This window comes from Carassius gibelio, chromosome B23, assembly GCF_023724105.1.
Source record: "Carassius gibelio isolate Cgi1373 ecotype wild population from Czech Republic chromosome B23, carGib1.2-hapl.c, whole genome shotgun sequence".
NCBI classification, from domain to species: Eukaryota; Metazoa; Chordata; class Actinopteri; order Cypriniformes; family Cyprinidae; genus Carassius; species Carassius gibelio.
The window spans coordinates 10,588,575-10,605,735 of record NC_068418.1 but is presented as its reverse complement, the minus strand read 5'-3'; the positions used below and the strand labels follow the sequence as shown (position 1 = coordinate 10,605,735).

The window sequence follows — 17,161 nt, the reverse complement described above, 5'->3', positions numbered from 1 at the left end:
TATGATTTGGAATCGCTTTCCCTTGGATAATAACCCTCTACGGAAGCTAAACATATTTTTTCTGCATTTCTACAACTTTCTAAACAGATTCAAAACATTTTGTGCCTCAAACTACATTAAGAGGTAAAATGCATGTAACTACACTGTACTTTTTATACTTACATTTCTAAATATTACTATGTAGACAATAGGTGCAGCTATGGTGAGTATAAGATACTTTTTTCAAAAATATTTTAAAAGCATCTTAGAGACCCATACTTTTGAATGGTAGTGTAGTTCCAGATTAAACTCTAAAATTAGAAATCATATAAGAGTTTTGAGCATCCAGGCTCTTTGATTATTGTGAGACATTATGATCCACGTTATATTCATTTTGAGATCTTACAGCAATGCTGAAACTGCTATTTCATGGGCCTCAATTACCAGTTTTCTATGTGTGATGTCTGCTGGATCTCTGGTGGCAATGTGAGCTTGGTGCTTATCTATTTGAAGCTAGCTAGTTCATCTGCAGAAATGATGCCCTGTGATGGATGTGAGTCTGAGTTCAGGAGCCTGTTTCCTGCTGTCAGGCCCAGTGTGATCTTTACAACAGCTCTGGCTTCTGTGGCGTGAAGGTGGAACTCATGCAGGTCCTTAAGCTTTATGTGTTATCAATGTTTTCTCTCAATTACCTGGACCTAACCTGCTGTGGCTTCCAGATTGATCACAGTCCAAATGTCCAGTGCCTGTAATGAATCGGGGGAGGCTGATCTGAGACCTTTCTCTAGGTGTCTTACTCTTAGTATAACATATGATGTCAGTTTAAGAGACATCATTTGTAACCTTTTCTTAGAGCAGCTGGAATAATTAAACTTAATAATAATAATTATAAGAATAAGAATAATTAAAAATAAATTAAAAATAAGAATAATTAAATTTATTTTGAGAACAGAGTCTTAATCAGTGCATAATGGTAATGAAACACATAGAAGTAACTTAAAATAGATTATATTGCAGTTTGAATTGTGCATCTGATTGAAGATATGTAGGATACACTGTACATACTTACAAAAGACGTTAATTATTTGTTCATATGACAATTTACAGATGAAACTTCTTATTTGGATAATACTTCCAAGATGTAGAATCTGTGATTTTGAAGGACCATATCCATACTAGTTTGGTAACTGACAGCCCACACACACACCTCAAAACATTAGATTCGTCCGCATGGACGAATTCAACCTGATTTCATGATGAAAACATATTTGATGTGAAATGTCCTCTGATTGGCACTCAAAAAGTGTTTGCAGTTTGTTTTTCTATCCTTCATCACAGCACTTTTCTCTTGAGTCTTGTTTTTCATGGGATTCGTACCCAAGGATTCCACATCCAGTCCAATTCTGTGCTGTCTGAGCTACCATGCAAAATTGTTACATCCAGAAAGCGAAACATATGGAGCTGTAATCATAAGTCAATATCATTACAGTCTTACTTCCTCCGATGTTCATTTCTCCTGAAAACTGCAGTGATATGTACTTATTGGTAAGTATTTTGCATCTTGTGAAATAGTTTCCTACGCTAAATTTTCTTCAGGATCAGGTAGAGATAATTCTGGAAATAACTGCAAATGCAGGTTTCAAACAGAGATGGCGATAAAGAGGCAAAACGTAAGGACTGCAACTATTGCTGCGTTTCCACTGAAATTATCCGGAACAATTCTATCAGGAACTTTTTTCCCCAATAACTATTTTCCCCCCAGACCTGTTGCTTTCTGCGTTTCCACCGCAATCTAAAGTACCAGGAAGATTAGGAAAATAGTCTGGTGATGTAGGTCTGCGTCTGTTTCTCAATACAAAGTATGCAAATTTCAGACTTGCATCCTCGGTAGTTCAGACTTTGTGCATTCGACCAGGGAGTGTGATGTCCGCGACGACGCAAATCCGGTAATTCTGCAAACCGCAGCGTACTTGACAACATCTGTCACATCTCGCCTTGGCTACTGCTATTTTCCTCACTGTATATTTACAATAAAACGAAATAGGATATCAAATACCACTGCCTCCTTTCGTTTTTCATTTAAAAATAATAATAGCAGCAGAAATGTACTTAGTTCAGGGAAATGTGTATATATAGGTACAGCCATTACAATGAAACATAATATTATATCAATTGCTTTTTATTTTAATTTTGACATATAGATCAATAGAATACTGAGCAAAGATATTTATATGTACCCGAAACTAATTTTTTTTTATTTATGTTTAACCACTAAAGAAACATCAGAGCCAGCGGCGAATGTCAGAAGGACTAGCCGAGGTGAGGCTGCTCTCGGTGGATACATGATTACTGAGCTCTCGCTGATCACGTGGAGCTCACCGTCTCCGAAATCGGCAAAACACATTTTTAAATAGGCGCTGTCTTTATAAATAAACCGCAGATTTGAGTTTTAAACAACTACATTCTTGCCAGAAATACTTTACAAATTACATTTCATTACACAATAAGTAATATTTTGAAAATTATCCAAATAAATGGTGGTTGAAATCACAATGCTGCGTGAACTCAACCAATCAGCATATTTAGCGCCCAAGTCCCACCCCCGAAAGTTCCGGAACTTTGAAAAAGTACCGCCTCGTCTGCAGAGACTTTCTGAGGGGCATTTTTTTACCCGGAACTTTATTTAGTTCCTGGTTCCTGTGGTGGAACCACACACCAAGTACCAGGCCAAAGTCCCTAGTTCCTGGGTAAAGTTCCAGCGGTGGAAACGTGGCTTATAATAAAATAACAAAATGCAACACAAAACATCCTAATGTATATTACTGATAACAAAAATGTGAAGAAACTAAATTAATTAAATAAAACACAATCATTTGTGATGTGTTATGCAGGGACTTTTGCAAATATCATTTTACAATTTTTTACCATAATCCACACATTTTACAGCGAAATTACACATCATTTTTACTGTAGGGTTTTTACAGTCTTTTTCTGTAAACATTTCACATTTTTATGTACAGTTGAATAGTCACTGTAATAGTTATTTACAGTGAAAAGTCAGTTGATTTTTGTTAATGGTAAAGTAAAATCAGTTCTGCATTTTCTTCACAAAATTCTAGACCTAAAACTAACTGAAGCTACTTCAATTTGTGCACAAGATTGAACTTCTTTTTTCATTTTGTGTATAACAAAAAGCACCTTTCATGAAAAAAAATTAAATAAAATGTACCCAGCACATCACAAAATGGCTTTAAAATACCACTAAACACACAATATCTGAATGAGATACAGCCTATATTTGGTTCACAACAGAACAAAGTAAATACACCTTTACACCTTGTAATTCCTTCTGTCCATGATCGTAGTGGCAGCCTTTTAAGTGGGGCTGTTGCCAAAGGTTAGATTGGGCCAGAATGGGATTCTGTCCTCTTCAAAAGAAGAAAAAAAACTGGGTGGCTGGGAGTTGTGTGTACAAGACATTTAGCATCTGAAATCTTAGCTCAAACTCGGGTGACATTATGGTTAAATTGATAAGTATATAAGATTGATTGAAAGTGATTTAAAAAGGAAGAGCATACATTTATTGTAATATATACAAAATATGCATAACATTGGGTGATTTTAGTTTCCTTTTCTTTACTTTTTTTTTCTTTTTTTTTTTTGCTGTACTGCTTTGCATGTGCTCCAAATGCAGTATCCATTCTAGTCTAGAATATTCTACTAGCCATTAATGCTAGCTTGATTAGATATTTTAAGCACTCTAGACACTTGGTGCAGCGTAGATATTTATTCTACTTTCGCCTAATCATGTTGATCTTTTGTGTTTTCTGCTTCATTTGGTTTGACATCTGTATCTAATCTGTATCTATGGTTGCTAGCAAGCGTTGGTTGTTAAAATGCTTCACAAGCCAATGATTCCCTGCTGAGTGTGCTTAATAATTTGAGACATACTGTACAGTATATGTGTGCATCTGCATATCTTATTATGATACACCAGTAGTCTAATAATTCATTTTGTCATGATGATTCATGCACAACCTTAGAATGGACTGACGAAAAACTCAGGGCAAGAAACCCAGCTAGAATTTTTTTTTGTTCTAAAAATATTCTAAGAACATTACCATTGTTCTAACAATGTTTTTAGCAGGTAGTTTTATTTTTGTCCCCAGAACATTCTCTCAAAAGATCGGATAACGTTCTCTAAAAACATTCAAAAAATATTTATTAATAACATTATTAGAACATTATCCCCTAACATTCTAAATAAGATTTAAGCAGAGGTTTAGATGTTGATGTCTGTTTCAAAGTAATAGTTTAATTTGATGTCACCATAATGGTGGTAAGTGTTGGCTTTAGTTGTATAATTTGACACTTGACTTGGCAGTGTTGATCTTTAGCTGCTGTATTTTTTATTATGGCAAAAACAGCAAGAGGACATGTGGATGACGCTGATTGCTTGCTGATGGATAAGACATCACCACATATGTGGTCTGGTTACATGGTTTCACCCAGTCTAATGTATGGTGTTAGTTGGTATTATTTATTAAAGTGACTCAATGGGTCGACAGCCTGAGACCCAGCTACATTTAAAGCAGATAATTTCAAGAATTCAAGAAAAAAAAATTCTTTGTCACACAAACATCAAGATTCAGTGTATGACTCTCAACAATGGTGACATGCTTCATGCAGCAATGTATTCTGGGTACATCATACAAAACTCATCCATGGCACCCAGAATGCATTGCGGCATGAAGCATGTCACCATTTTTGAGATTCATACACTAATTCTTCAGGTCTTTGTGTAGCCAGAGGTGTCAAGTAACGAAGTACAAATACTTCGTTACTGTACTTAAGTAGAAATTTGGGGTATCTATACTTTACTTGAGTAATTTTTTTTCAGCCGACTTTTTACTTCTACTCCTTACATTTTCACGCAAGTATCTGTACTTTCTACTCCTTACATTTAAAAAAATAGCTTCGTTACTGCTATTTCATTTCGGCTTGTTTTCTTTCCGGCTTGTCATCATTCAAAAAAAAAAAAAACTATCCAGATAAATCGCGCCATCCGGATGGAGTCAGAGTCAGTCCATTTAAATGTCAAATGAAACCGGCGTCAGACCGCTCGCCTCCCGTCTTTCAGCGCGCTCTTCAATCCGCAGACCGCGGCGGAGCAGCGTGAGCTCAAACAGAGACAGAGGACACAAGGTGTGTGTTTATTGATAGATTGTTAGAATATCTGTATCTGTGCAGTTCTTTGTCATAAATACAGTTTACAAAAGGTCACGGGAGCAGTCGGTTTCTCATCTACTGTAAAGTTATCGCTTGTCTCAGCCGTTTCCTCCAGCGAAAATCTAGCCCTTAACACATATGAACTAACACATACTTTAATTACACTTATTTAAATATACTTAATTTAATCATACGTACTTTATAAATACACTACTGTGCAAAAGTTTTAGGCACGTTAGTATTTTCACTTAAAAGAATGGTGTTCGGCTATTTATATATTTTGATGTAGTGTGTCAGTAGAAAATATCAGTTGTCAAACTGCTTGTGCATTCAAAATCGCACTAGATTATTATTAAAATTAATGGCAAACTGTTATCCCCTACTGACACACTGCAGCAAAAGATATACATAACTGGCTTAAAACCCTTTTTTTGGGGTGAAAATACTATTTTTTCTTTTCCATAAGACTTTTGCACAGTACTGTATTTTAAAAACGACATTGGTGCTACTTTATAAAGAATGAGCATACAGTAATTCACAGAACTGATTAAAGACAGTGACAGACAGCACTCATCTTAACTAAATATCAGAGTGAGTGACAGAGATACAGTAGAAACATTATGTGTGCTTTTGTATTAAATAATGACACAGATTGTGAAATACATTTATTAGCCTTAAATTAAGGGAAGCACAACTTGGGAAATGAGAGCATCCAAGCTGAAAGCTATGGATTTATTTTTAATATTTTTAATGTTCTTTAATGTTATCCATAGTTTTTTTTGTGGTTCTTTTTTTTTAAAGGTGCTGTAGGGAACTTTTGTAAAAAAAAAAAAATATTTTTTACATATTTATTAAACCTGTCATTATGTCCTGACAGTAGAATATGAGACAGATAATCTGTGAAAAAAAATCAAGCTCCTCTGGCTCCTCCCAGTGCTCCTATTGCCATTTGCAGAAAGTCATCCGCTCCAGGTAAGAAACAACCAATCAGAGCTGTGGTCCGTAACTTTGTTTGTGTTCAAAATGTAGAAAAATGTATATAATAAGCGAGTACACCATAAATCCATTTTCCAAACCGTGTTTTTGGCTTGTACTGAATCACTAGGGTGCACCTATAATAAGTGTTTATATTCGGACTATTTTAGATTGCTTCTGGGATACCGCGGCGGAGTAACCCAGTACCTTTGTGATTCTTCATAGACATAAACAGAAAGAATTAGTTCTGGCTACGATTTTCTTCCGCAAGACGCAAGCAGTTCTGTTTATTAACCGCTAGAGCGTCAAAAGTTCCCTACCGCAGCTTTAAGTATCGGTTTAGGCACCGATACCATTATAAAAGTATCGAAAAGTCACTGGACCCTACTTAAAAGTTATTATTTCTCACTGGCTCATTTACCAAATGAGTGCTTTCTCTTCATCCTCCACAAACTAAGCTATTGTAGGTAGTTCGGTAGAGAGACTTTTGAATAAATTATCGTTTGCGATTGATGACGCAATTGACAATGTTGTGATAAGTAGGCTATACCAACTTTATAAATCGTTACCCCCCGAACACTGGACATAGCAGACGTATGAACCGAATACAAGAAGCTATCAATCAAGAAGGTATCAGGATTATTAGTTATTTTTCATTTTTAGTTTTTGATTAATCACTTGGATAAATCATTCATTTTGACAGCACTATAATGTTTATTGTATATAGACAAACCATACAAGTGTAATTGTTACTAAGCCTGCACTAAAGTTCTTGTCCATTGCACTCGCAGATTCCTGCAGCTAAGCTTGGATGTACATTTACATTCCATTAAAGGCTATTGATGACATGCCTCTGAAGTTTGACTTTTTGCACCATAACAATACTTATAGGCAGCTAGTTATCATATCTCTAGCTCTTTAATGTATTTGCATTGTTCTAAAATGCGTTCAAATTTTTCAACATGAACATTTTAATATAACATTATAGTCATTATGGCCTTTAGAAAAATGTTTTTTTTTTTTTAAGAGGTGGGGTAGTGCACAATAGGCCCCTGCGTTTGTTCTTAATGGCATTTCTTTCCTTACATTACTTTTACTTTTATACTTTAAGTAGTTTTTTAAACCAGTACTTTTACACTTTTACTTGAGTAAAAATCTTGAGTTGATACTTCAACTTCTACAAAAGTCTTTTTTAAACCCTAGTATCTATACTTCTACTTGAGTAATGAATGCCAATACTTTTGACACCACTGTGTGTAGCTAAGCATTCTGGGTTACAAAGAGGTTCATGAAAAAAGTAATTTAAAAAGAATAGACAAAAATGTATATGATATAAATTTGCAGGATCCTATGTGTTGCAACACATTTGCTATAGTCACTTGCAGTAAATTAATAGCATAGACTATACTCCAGATAAAACCAGTTCAACAGATTGTTACATGACAGAATTTTTAACATCAGCAAGTAACCCACATCACCTGATGATGTTTTTAAATTCTCACTTTTTTCGCCGTAACAAATATAGTTACAGCAGTTAACAAAAAGTAACATTGAAAAGACTCATACTGCCTATGTACTGATCACCATAATGGTGACGTCAAACTATACTATTATTTTCAATAAACCATCAACACCTCTGTTAATCTGTATAAGAACTTTTTTATATTTATGACAGAAATAGTCAATCTTGTTTATAATAAATTAAATTGGTAATACTGTTTTTGAAGTTATTTACGCTGGAGTTTGACAACAAACAAAGGTTGGGTTTTCACTTTCAACCAACATTTGACTTCTGAGCCCCATCTAGCATGGGGAGCTTTATAAGAATGTTAGAGGATGTTCTAACATGGTTATCAATGTTCTAACAATGTTATCAATACACATTTTTAGAATGTTTTTGGAGAATGTTATCCTACCTTTTAATAGAACGTTCTGGGAACTAAAATAAAACTTGCCGCTGAAAACATTCCCAGAACATGAAAAATTTGTAGCTGGGAAAGGGATATTTAATGGTAAACTTTTTTGGTAAACTATTTAATGTTTTGTATCATTAAAGGTGCCATAGAATGCATTGATACAATATTTTAAATTGTTCTCTGATGTCCCCAGAGTGTGTAGTTTTATCTCAAAATACCCCACAGATATTTTTTTTATAACTTGTTGAATTTGCCACTTTTAGGGTATGAGTCAAAATGCTGTGTTTTTTTTGTGTTTAAAATGAGCTGCTGCTTCCGCTTCCCTTTTCAGAAGAATGATGAGCTTTAAGAGCTCATGCTCATGGGCATACTGGTGTTGCAGTGCAACTAGTAGTGACCATGTTATACTGACCTCACATTCCTTTTAACTACCAAAATCCTATTTACGATCATTGTGGTAGCACATGAAGGAAGCATTAGTGAAAACAGGCAGAGACAATGGTAGCTTAGCAGCATTAGCCTTACAGAGAGCCAAGAAGCTCTTTTGGAAAAAAAAAAAATATGATTTGTGATGCTTATTTTGTCTGTAGTCTGGATGTTTGCACAACAAGCGTTGGTATCAATCCCTCTTTCAGAAGCAATCATTGCACAACTCCAGCGCTGAACTGACCCTCATTTGTGAGGCAGTCCAGTGTAAGATGGTTGCACAAACATATAAGAGTTTTCCATTTATTGAAAATTTAATTTAACCACCATGTCATGAGCGGTCTGTGGAGACTCCTATGTTCGTCGTTGCATCCCACCACACAACACTTTTAATGGTTCTGGCACTGACATTGTATCTCCAGCAGCTACAGCAAGAAAACAGTAATGCAGACCGCTGCTTCTAACTCAGGGCTGTGTTTATGCTAATAGGGCAGAGAGCATCACAAATGGGTAGGACTTTCCCTAAGTATGACGTTGTAGTATTGACAAACCCGGAACTGCTTGTGTGGAGAGACTGTTTATGACTTATTGGAACTATGAAACAATGAGTGAATGGATTTTCACCATCATAGGCTGGTTGTTTTCACACACTGCGGCCACACAATTGTGTTCAAACACCTTATAAAAGTGATTTTTGCATCTTGCACCTTTAAGAGTTTGTGGTGAAAAGGCAAGGCTATTGCATTTGAGCCACAGCGATCCATGCTTTCTGCATTAAAACTGCTCTGAATGTCAAAAGTAGATGTTTACTTGAGAAATGGACATTTTTAGACTTATAAATCTAAGACCAAACCATTAAAGTGTTAAATCACTAAAGCTGCAGTGTATTTCCACTGCTACCCTGGAGAGAATCTTCTGTGTGGTCCACTATAGCTCATGGACTCAACCCTATATATTTTTGGTGACTGGAGACAGCAGAGTACAATCTGTGAAGGTCTTAAGCTTCTCCAGGGTGCAGATATAAATTCTAGTTGTTTCAAAATATTGTTTGCAAGTCTAACCTTCAGAATGACTCCAAGAATTATACTAAATTTATTTTGGAAATGGTGCCAACTTGAGTGACATTGAAGCAAATTAAATTTAAATAGGATTTACTTAAATTTACTTTACTTTAAATTAACTTCAATTTCACAAATTGTACAAATAAAACAATGTCTGTAAAACAATACTCTGTTTTGTTCACACTGATAAGAAAATAATAATAATATAAGTAATAAAATAAGTTTTACTCAGAAATTGGTAATAAACCTATAAAACATATAAAAATAACAGATAACATACTGAATTCCATCTGAAATTTTTAAGTAAAAAGACTGAAACAGTATTTTCTTGTAAAATTAAAATTTTGTGTGTGTATGTTTATTTGTGTTTGTTTATTTATTTTTCATAATGTTCATACAGTATTGTTCAAAATAATAGCAGTACAATGTGACTAACCAGAATAATCAAGGTTTTTCGTATATTTTTTTATTGCTACGTGGCAAACAAGTTACCAGTAGGTTCAGTAGATTCTCAGAAAACAAATGAGACCCAGCATTCATGATATGCACGCTCTTAAGGCTGTGCAATTGGGCAATTAGTTGAATTAGTTGAAAGGGGTGTGTTCAAAAAAATAGCAGTGTGGCATTCAATCACTGAGGTCATCAATTTTGTGAAGAAACAGGTGTGAATCAGGTGGCCCCTATTTAAGGATGAAGCCAACACTTGTTGAACATGCAATTTAAAGCTGAGGAAATGGGTCGTTCAAGACATTGTTCAGAAGAACAGCGTACTTTGATTAAAAAGTTGATTAGAGAGGGGAAAACCTATAAAGAGGTGCAAAAAATGATAGGCTGTTCAGCTAAAATGATCTCCAATGCCTTAAAATGGAGAGCAAAACCAGAGAGAAGTGGAAGAAAACGGAAGACAACCATCAAAATGGATAGAAGAATAACCAGAATGGCAAAGGCTCAGCCAATGATCACCTCCAGGATGATCGAAGACAGTCTGGAGTTACCTGTAAGTACTGTGACAGTTAGAAGACGTCTGTGTGAAGCTAATCTATTTTCAAGAATCCCCCGCAAAGTCCCTCTGTTAAAAAAAAGGCATGTGCAGAAGAGGTTACAATTTGCCAAAGAACACATCAACTGGCCTAAAGAGAAATGGAGGAACATTTTGTGGACTGATGAGAGTAAAATTTTTCTTTTTGGGTCCAAGGGCCACAGGCAGTTTGTGAGACGACCCCCAAACTCTGAATTCAAGCCACAGTACACAGTGAAGACAGTGAAGCATGGAGGTGCAAGCATCATGATATGGGCATGTTTCTCCTACTATGGTGTTGGGCCTATTTATCGCATACCAGGGATCATGGATCAGTTTGCATATGTTAAAATACTTGAAGAGGTCATGTTGCCCTATGCTGAAGAGGACATGCCCTTGAAATGGTTGTTTCAACAAGACAATGACCCAAAACACACTAGTAAACGGGCAAAGTCTTGGTTCCAAACCAACAAAATTAATGTTATGGAGTGGCCAGCCCAATCTCCAGACCTTAATCCAATTGAGAACTTGTGGGGTGATATCAAAAATGCTGTTTCTGAAGCAAAACCAAGAAATGTGAATGAATTGTGGAATGTTGTTAAAGAATCATGGAGTGGAATAACAGCTGAGAGGTGCCACAAGTTGGTTGACTCCATGCCACACAGATGTCAAGCAGTTTTAAAAAACTGTGGTCATACAACTAAATATTAGTTTAGTGATTCACAGGATTGCTAAATCCCAGAAAAAAAAAATGTTTGTACAAAATAGTTTTGAGTTTGTACAGTCAAAGGTAGACACTGCTATTTTTTTGAACACACCCCTTTCAACTAATTGCCCAATTGCACAGCCTTAAGAGCGTGCATATCATGAATGCTGGGTCTTGTTTGTTTTCTGACAATCTACTGAACCTACTGGTAACTTGTTTGCCACGTAGCAATAAAAAATATACTAAAAACCTTGATTATTCTGGTTAGTCACATTGTACTGCTATTATTTTGAACAAAACTGTATGTGTTGATCCCTAAAAATAATTATTTAAATTAATAATTTATTTATTTGTTATTATTATAACTATTATTATTTTTAATTTGTTTAGACAAAATGTTATTTTTTTTATATTGTCCATTCTTCTGTTATTAGCCATAACATGAAAATAATTATTTTAATATCAGTACATCTTCAGTTACCGAAACTGTTTAACAAACAGTAGTGCATTAAATGAGATGCCTACATAATAATCAAATGAGATATTTCTCCTGCTTCATATTTTCCAGTATGCCTAGGGCAGTGCTGGTTTAATCTGAAAATTATGGCTCCAAACAATGGACTCCAGTGGCCAAGTACTATGTTCCCAAATTTGTTTATTTTATCGAAGGATAAGTAGAGTTATTATATTGAGTTATTATATTCAGTTAAAACTTCTCAGGCCATGTCCCCACATACACAGGTATTTTTCCTTCTTCCGTTTTTTTTTTTTTTTAGTTCACACGAAAAAGAAAACGCAAGCTATAAAGCACTGTCAGGAGCACGCCAAACCAACAAAGGCGATATAATCTCAACTGTAATGCCATGTTGGCCAAACAGAAGCCTGAAAAAGTTTCCAGTAGGCATAGATAACAGCACAGACTCTGACATCACAAGCCAAAAACTTTCCCTGTCTACACGATAACACTGCAACCAGAGTTTTTGAAAATGCATTTGCTTGTGGACAAATGGCTAAACTGCGTAAAAAGAGCTCCGGTTTTAAAAAATAACTGTGAAATACTGTGAAACCAAAACAAGGTTAGGTACTGCTCCCCTAACATCATGCTCCATGTCGGGTGCCTGCACAAGGAAGTCCTCTCATTTTTGGTGCTGGAGCAGTCCACTGCCGATGTGCTCAGTCATGCCTGTGGCTCACTCAACATTCTCCTCACTTGGCTTGGAAGAGCAATGAGGTCCTACGGTGGAGTAAATACTGTTTCCATCACTGCCTGACCCAAAATTTTCCATCTACCAGGTCTCAGATCCATATTTGTTTTACCAGTGTGGAGAGCCCCATGCCAAAACCTGCATACCTCCACAAAACCGGGCATTCCAAGACATCTTCAGTAAGCGGGCCACCTCCAAGTTACCACCGCATAGGCCATGGGACTGTGCAATCAACCTACTGCCTGGAGCTGAACTCCTGAAAGGTAAAGTGTATCCACTGTCCATCCTGGAGCAAGCTGCTATGGAGGAATATATCAAGAAGGCTTTCCGTCAGTCCTTCCACCTCGCCAGCTGTGAAAAGGATGGAGGCTTATGACCAGGCACTGAGTACAGGACCCTGAATTCACAGACGGTTAAGTATCCATATCCATTACCTCTAGTTCTGGCTGTCCTCGAGGAACTTCCTGGAGCTTACAGCTTACATCTTCTCCTAACTGGACCTGCGAAGTGCACACAACCTCATTTGAATCTGCCCTGGAGATTAATGGAAGATGCCCATCTACTGGCCACTATGAGTATAGGGTGAGGCAATATGGGCTAGTTATTCTCACTGTTTGTCCAACTCACTGTTTGTCTTCCAGGGATTCATGAATGAGATGTTCTGGGAGTTTTTCCACTGATTAATTGTCTACATCGACATCCTCATCTACTCACAGAACCTGGCCGAGCATCGCCACTATGTGGAGCTGGTCCTTCAGAAACTGAGAGAATACCACCTATACCTCAAGCTGGAGAAGAGTTCCACCAGGCTACTATCCAGTCCCTAGGTATGTCATCTCCCCTCAAGGAGTACAGATGGACAACAAGTTCAAAGTAATTTGTGACTGGCCCTTACTTTCATCAGTGAAAGAATTAAAGTGCTTTCAAGGTTTTGTCAACTTCTATCGCGGTTTCATCCATTCCTTCACCATGATCACTGCAAAACTCACCTCTATGTTCCACAATAGACTCTAGACTCTCTCCTGGCCTCCAGAGGCCCAAAGAAGCTTTTTTAACCCCGATCCTCAGAAGCTGTTCATCGTAAAGGTTGACGCATCAACTGTAGGTGTCGAAGCGGTGCCGTCTCAATATAGCAGAGAGCCACCTAAGTTACATCCCTGTGCATAATTCTCCCGCAAGCTATCCCCGGCGGAACAAAACTATGTCATCAGAAACCATGAGTTGTTGCACTGGAGGAGTGGAGACAATACCTGGAGGGAGCCATCCATCCTTTCCAGCTCATTACTAACCACCACTATCTAGAGTGCTTACGAGATGCTAAACCTATGAATCCTCGGCAGGCCCATTGGGCGTTCTTCTTCACTCGCTTTAATTTACAGTCACCTACCGATCTGAGACCCAGAATTCCCATGCTGATGCTCTTTCCCGTCTTCACCAACCCTTGCAAGACCACACAGCACCAGAAACCATTCTCCCTGTAGCCCTGATCTTAAGTCCCATTGAATGGTATCTTGATAAGGACATTCGACAAGCCACACTCACAGAACCTGCTTGGTCGGGAGGTCCAGAAGGTAAAATGTATGTTCCATCAACTCTCCGCCTTACCTTTCTAGATTTGCTCCATTTGTCTCCAGGCTCTGGACATCCGGGCGGCAAGCATACCCTCTCAGGTACTGGTGGCTGAACATTGTACAGAATGTCTCCCAATTTGTCAAGGGTTCTTTAGTCTGCGCCATATCAAAAACAAGTCATCATCTTCCTCATGGTTAACTGGTTCTACTAACCTTGCCGACCCTGGTCCCACATCGGAGTCGACTATATCACTGACCTGCAAAGGTCCGACTTCTACACCTGCATCCTGGTCATGGTCGATTGATTCTCCAAAAGCCTCTAAACTGATTCCACTCCCTGGACTACCTACCTCCATATAAACAAGTCTTTGTACTTGTACATACTTTCACGTACTAAGAAACCTATGAATAGGTTAAAGAGCCTATTAGTTCATATCATTTTGTGGGGCTTTAAAAGAGATATCCTCAAAGTATAGAAATCTTACTTGCGATTAGTCACATGAACATTTATTAGATTGTGTGTGTGTGGGGGGGGGGGGGTATACTCTCCAAAAATCATTCCCTACATCCCATCAGCAGCCCTGTCCTGTGTCTGTTTACTATTGATTTAATACATTTCCAGAATTACACTTAAATATGCTTTACATTTTTGCTAATTAGTTTTATATTAAACATAATTTGAATGTTGAAGTAGTATGTTGGTACACTTAACCTCTTGGCTTTTTCAAATTCATTGTTATGGTATTATTATGGAGATGCTAGAATAAGCATTTTCCATCACCCTGTCTTTTACAAGTCACAAATTCATTACTGTAGATACAATACAGTTTTCAGTCCCTGCAGCTTCACAAGGGCTTATGGTGTTTACTTTGCTGAGAGCAATGAATACAACACAATGTATAGTTAATAACCGAGAAGCCCATTAAAAGCAGTGGAGTGTGTCTTTCTCTTGATGAATGTTTTATATGTACAGTATCTGAAGAGCAGATGATTTTATTGCATATGTATAGCAGAGAGTTGTCGTACTATTTATTTTGGCCTTACAGACATGTCTTGTAAGGACTCTATAATGATAATGTGAACTGAAAAATTTGTCAACTGAACATTCTGGAAGAAAACTTTTCTTGATGTGGGTAGTTCGGTGGAACTTGTGTGGGTATAAAAAAAATTGACATACAGAGAAAATACAGAGAAATGCTTTAAAGCCTGATCATACCCTGCTTTGTGGATGGTGTCGAAACAGTTTGTGTCATGGAGGGGTGTAAGGATTGTGGTGTTTTAAGTGGATGTGTTGTTTATGCATATTCTGTTTGAATTTGTCGTCCTCTAGACACAATCCCCTCGCTGAATTTAGTGCAGGTGAGGCAAACACAACCTCCATCTTTGTTCCCTTCACAGAATAAAGTGTAAGATGCTCACAAATTAAAGAATAAAGCTATAAAATACTTTATTTGTTGGTTTATTTTTCATTATCTTTATCTTCATTGGTTTTTTAAAACAATGAAGAATAAAAGTGGAGTTTAGTTGTTTATCAACTTCATAATTTACACAAATAGAAAAATTCTCTGATCATTTGCACTCATTCTAAATCTGTTTGATGTGCTTTATTCTGTTGAATACAAAAGCATAATTTAAGACTGGAATAGAGTACACAACTTTTGTCCCAACATTTGTTGATGGCAAAAAAAGGAGTTGAAGCCATAGTGATCATTTATGAGACTCAGAAGAACTAATGTCATTTGACATCACTGGCAAACCTGAGTGTAGGCAAACCTGAATGAGATTTAAGAGCTGTAGGACAAAAGTACCTGTAGATAAATTCAGTTTTGTATGAATTGATTTTGTTGGATATAGATTGCAAACTTCATTGTTTTCTATTTGTTTGAAACAGTATACAATATCATTAAATGTAATTGTTATTAAAGTAAAATGTACTCAGTCCATCAAACAAGCCATTGATATCAATGAGGGTATAAACTCAGTCTAGATTACATTGTTATATATTACCAATTTTGATTATTTCTTTCTTTTCTGTCTGACATTTGTTTTTCTAATAGATCTGGAGGAGTTTAAAACCAAGAGGAGAAGTCCAGTGAGTGTCAGAGAGGGCCAAGGTGTGGTTCTCCTCTGTGGCCCTCCTGCACATATGGGAGGTGAGGCGTTTTATTGTCTATTTGCTGGCCAACTGATTTTGATAAGTTTGATACATTTTTGACTCTACTAAAACATAAAAATAAAACCCTCTCCAATATTTTGAATTTGGACTCCAATACCTAGTTCTACCACTCTGTGTCAATCCTACATACAGCACCTTTATTGGTCATTGGATATGGCCAATGTATTGACAAAATGTACCACATGGCTCTTCAGAATGCTTAATTCCGATTAGTAAGTTATGTGATTTTTCAGTGTACACTTCACTCTTGAATGACCACTATATTGAAAGTGAAAGAAAGTGACATGACATGTGGCCAAGTATGATGACCCATACTCAGATTTAATGCTCTGCCATCCAAAGTGCACACACTCATTGAAAACACACACTGTGAACACACACCCAGAGCAGTGGGCTTTTTGCTGCAGTGCCCAGGGAGCCGTTAGGGGTTTGGTGCCTTGCTCAAGGGCTCCTAAATCATGGTATTGAAGGTGGGAGAAATTTACTCACTCCACCTACAATCTCTGCCGGTACAAGACTCAAACCCGCAACCTTAGGGTTACTGGTCCGACTCTCTAACCATTAGGCCACAACTTCCCCCACAAGGGGAATTTAATGTAATTAAATTAAATAAAACGCAATGCAATACAATGCAATGACATATTGCAACAGGCAACCAATTTTATACATAGGTGTGCTACTATTATACAATATTAATGTATTTTGTATTATTTACAATTATTTACTTATTTTCAAACATTACAAAATTTCTAAACAAATTAATATTTTATGCCTATTTAATTATTTAAGTGGCTATGTAATTAACTTCTCTTACATTATTGCTAAATAAAACCCTTTGTGGTTATAAGCCCTGGTACACCAGTTTATTTTATGATAATAACTGACTGACTGTACAACAC

The 17,161-nt window shown here is 36.8% G+C and overlaps 1 protein-coding gene across 1 annotated transcript in view; it reads left to right on the top strand.

The window, feature by feature from the left end:
• cntn3a.1 (contactin 3a, tandem duplicate 1) overlaps positions 1-17,161 on the top strand; it is an 82,557-nt gene that overhangs the window by 18,272 nt on the left and 47,124 nt on the right. The window contains exon 5 of the mRNA XM_052594266.1: positions 16,144-16,239. Coding sequence (XP_052450226.1) covers positions 16,144-16,239 — 96 coding nt within the window. The remainder of the gene's footprint in view (positions 1-16,143; positions 16,240-17,161) is intronic.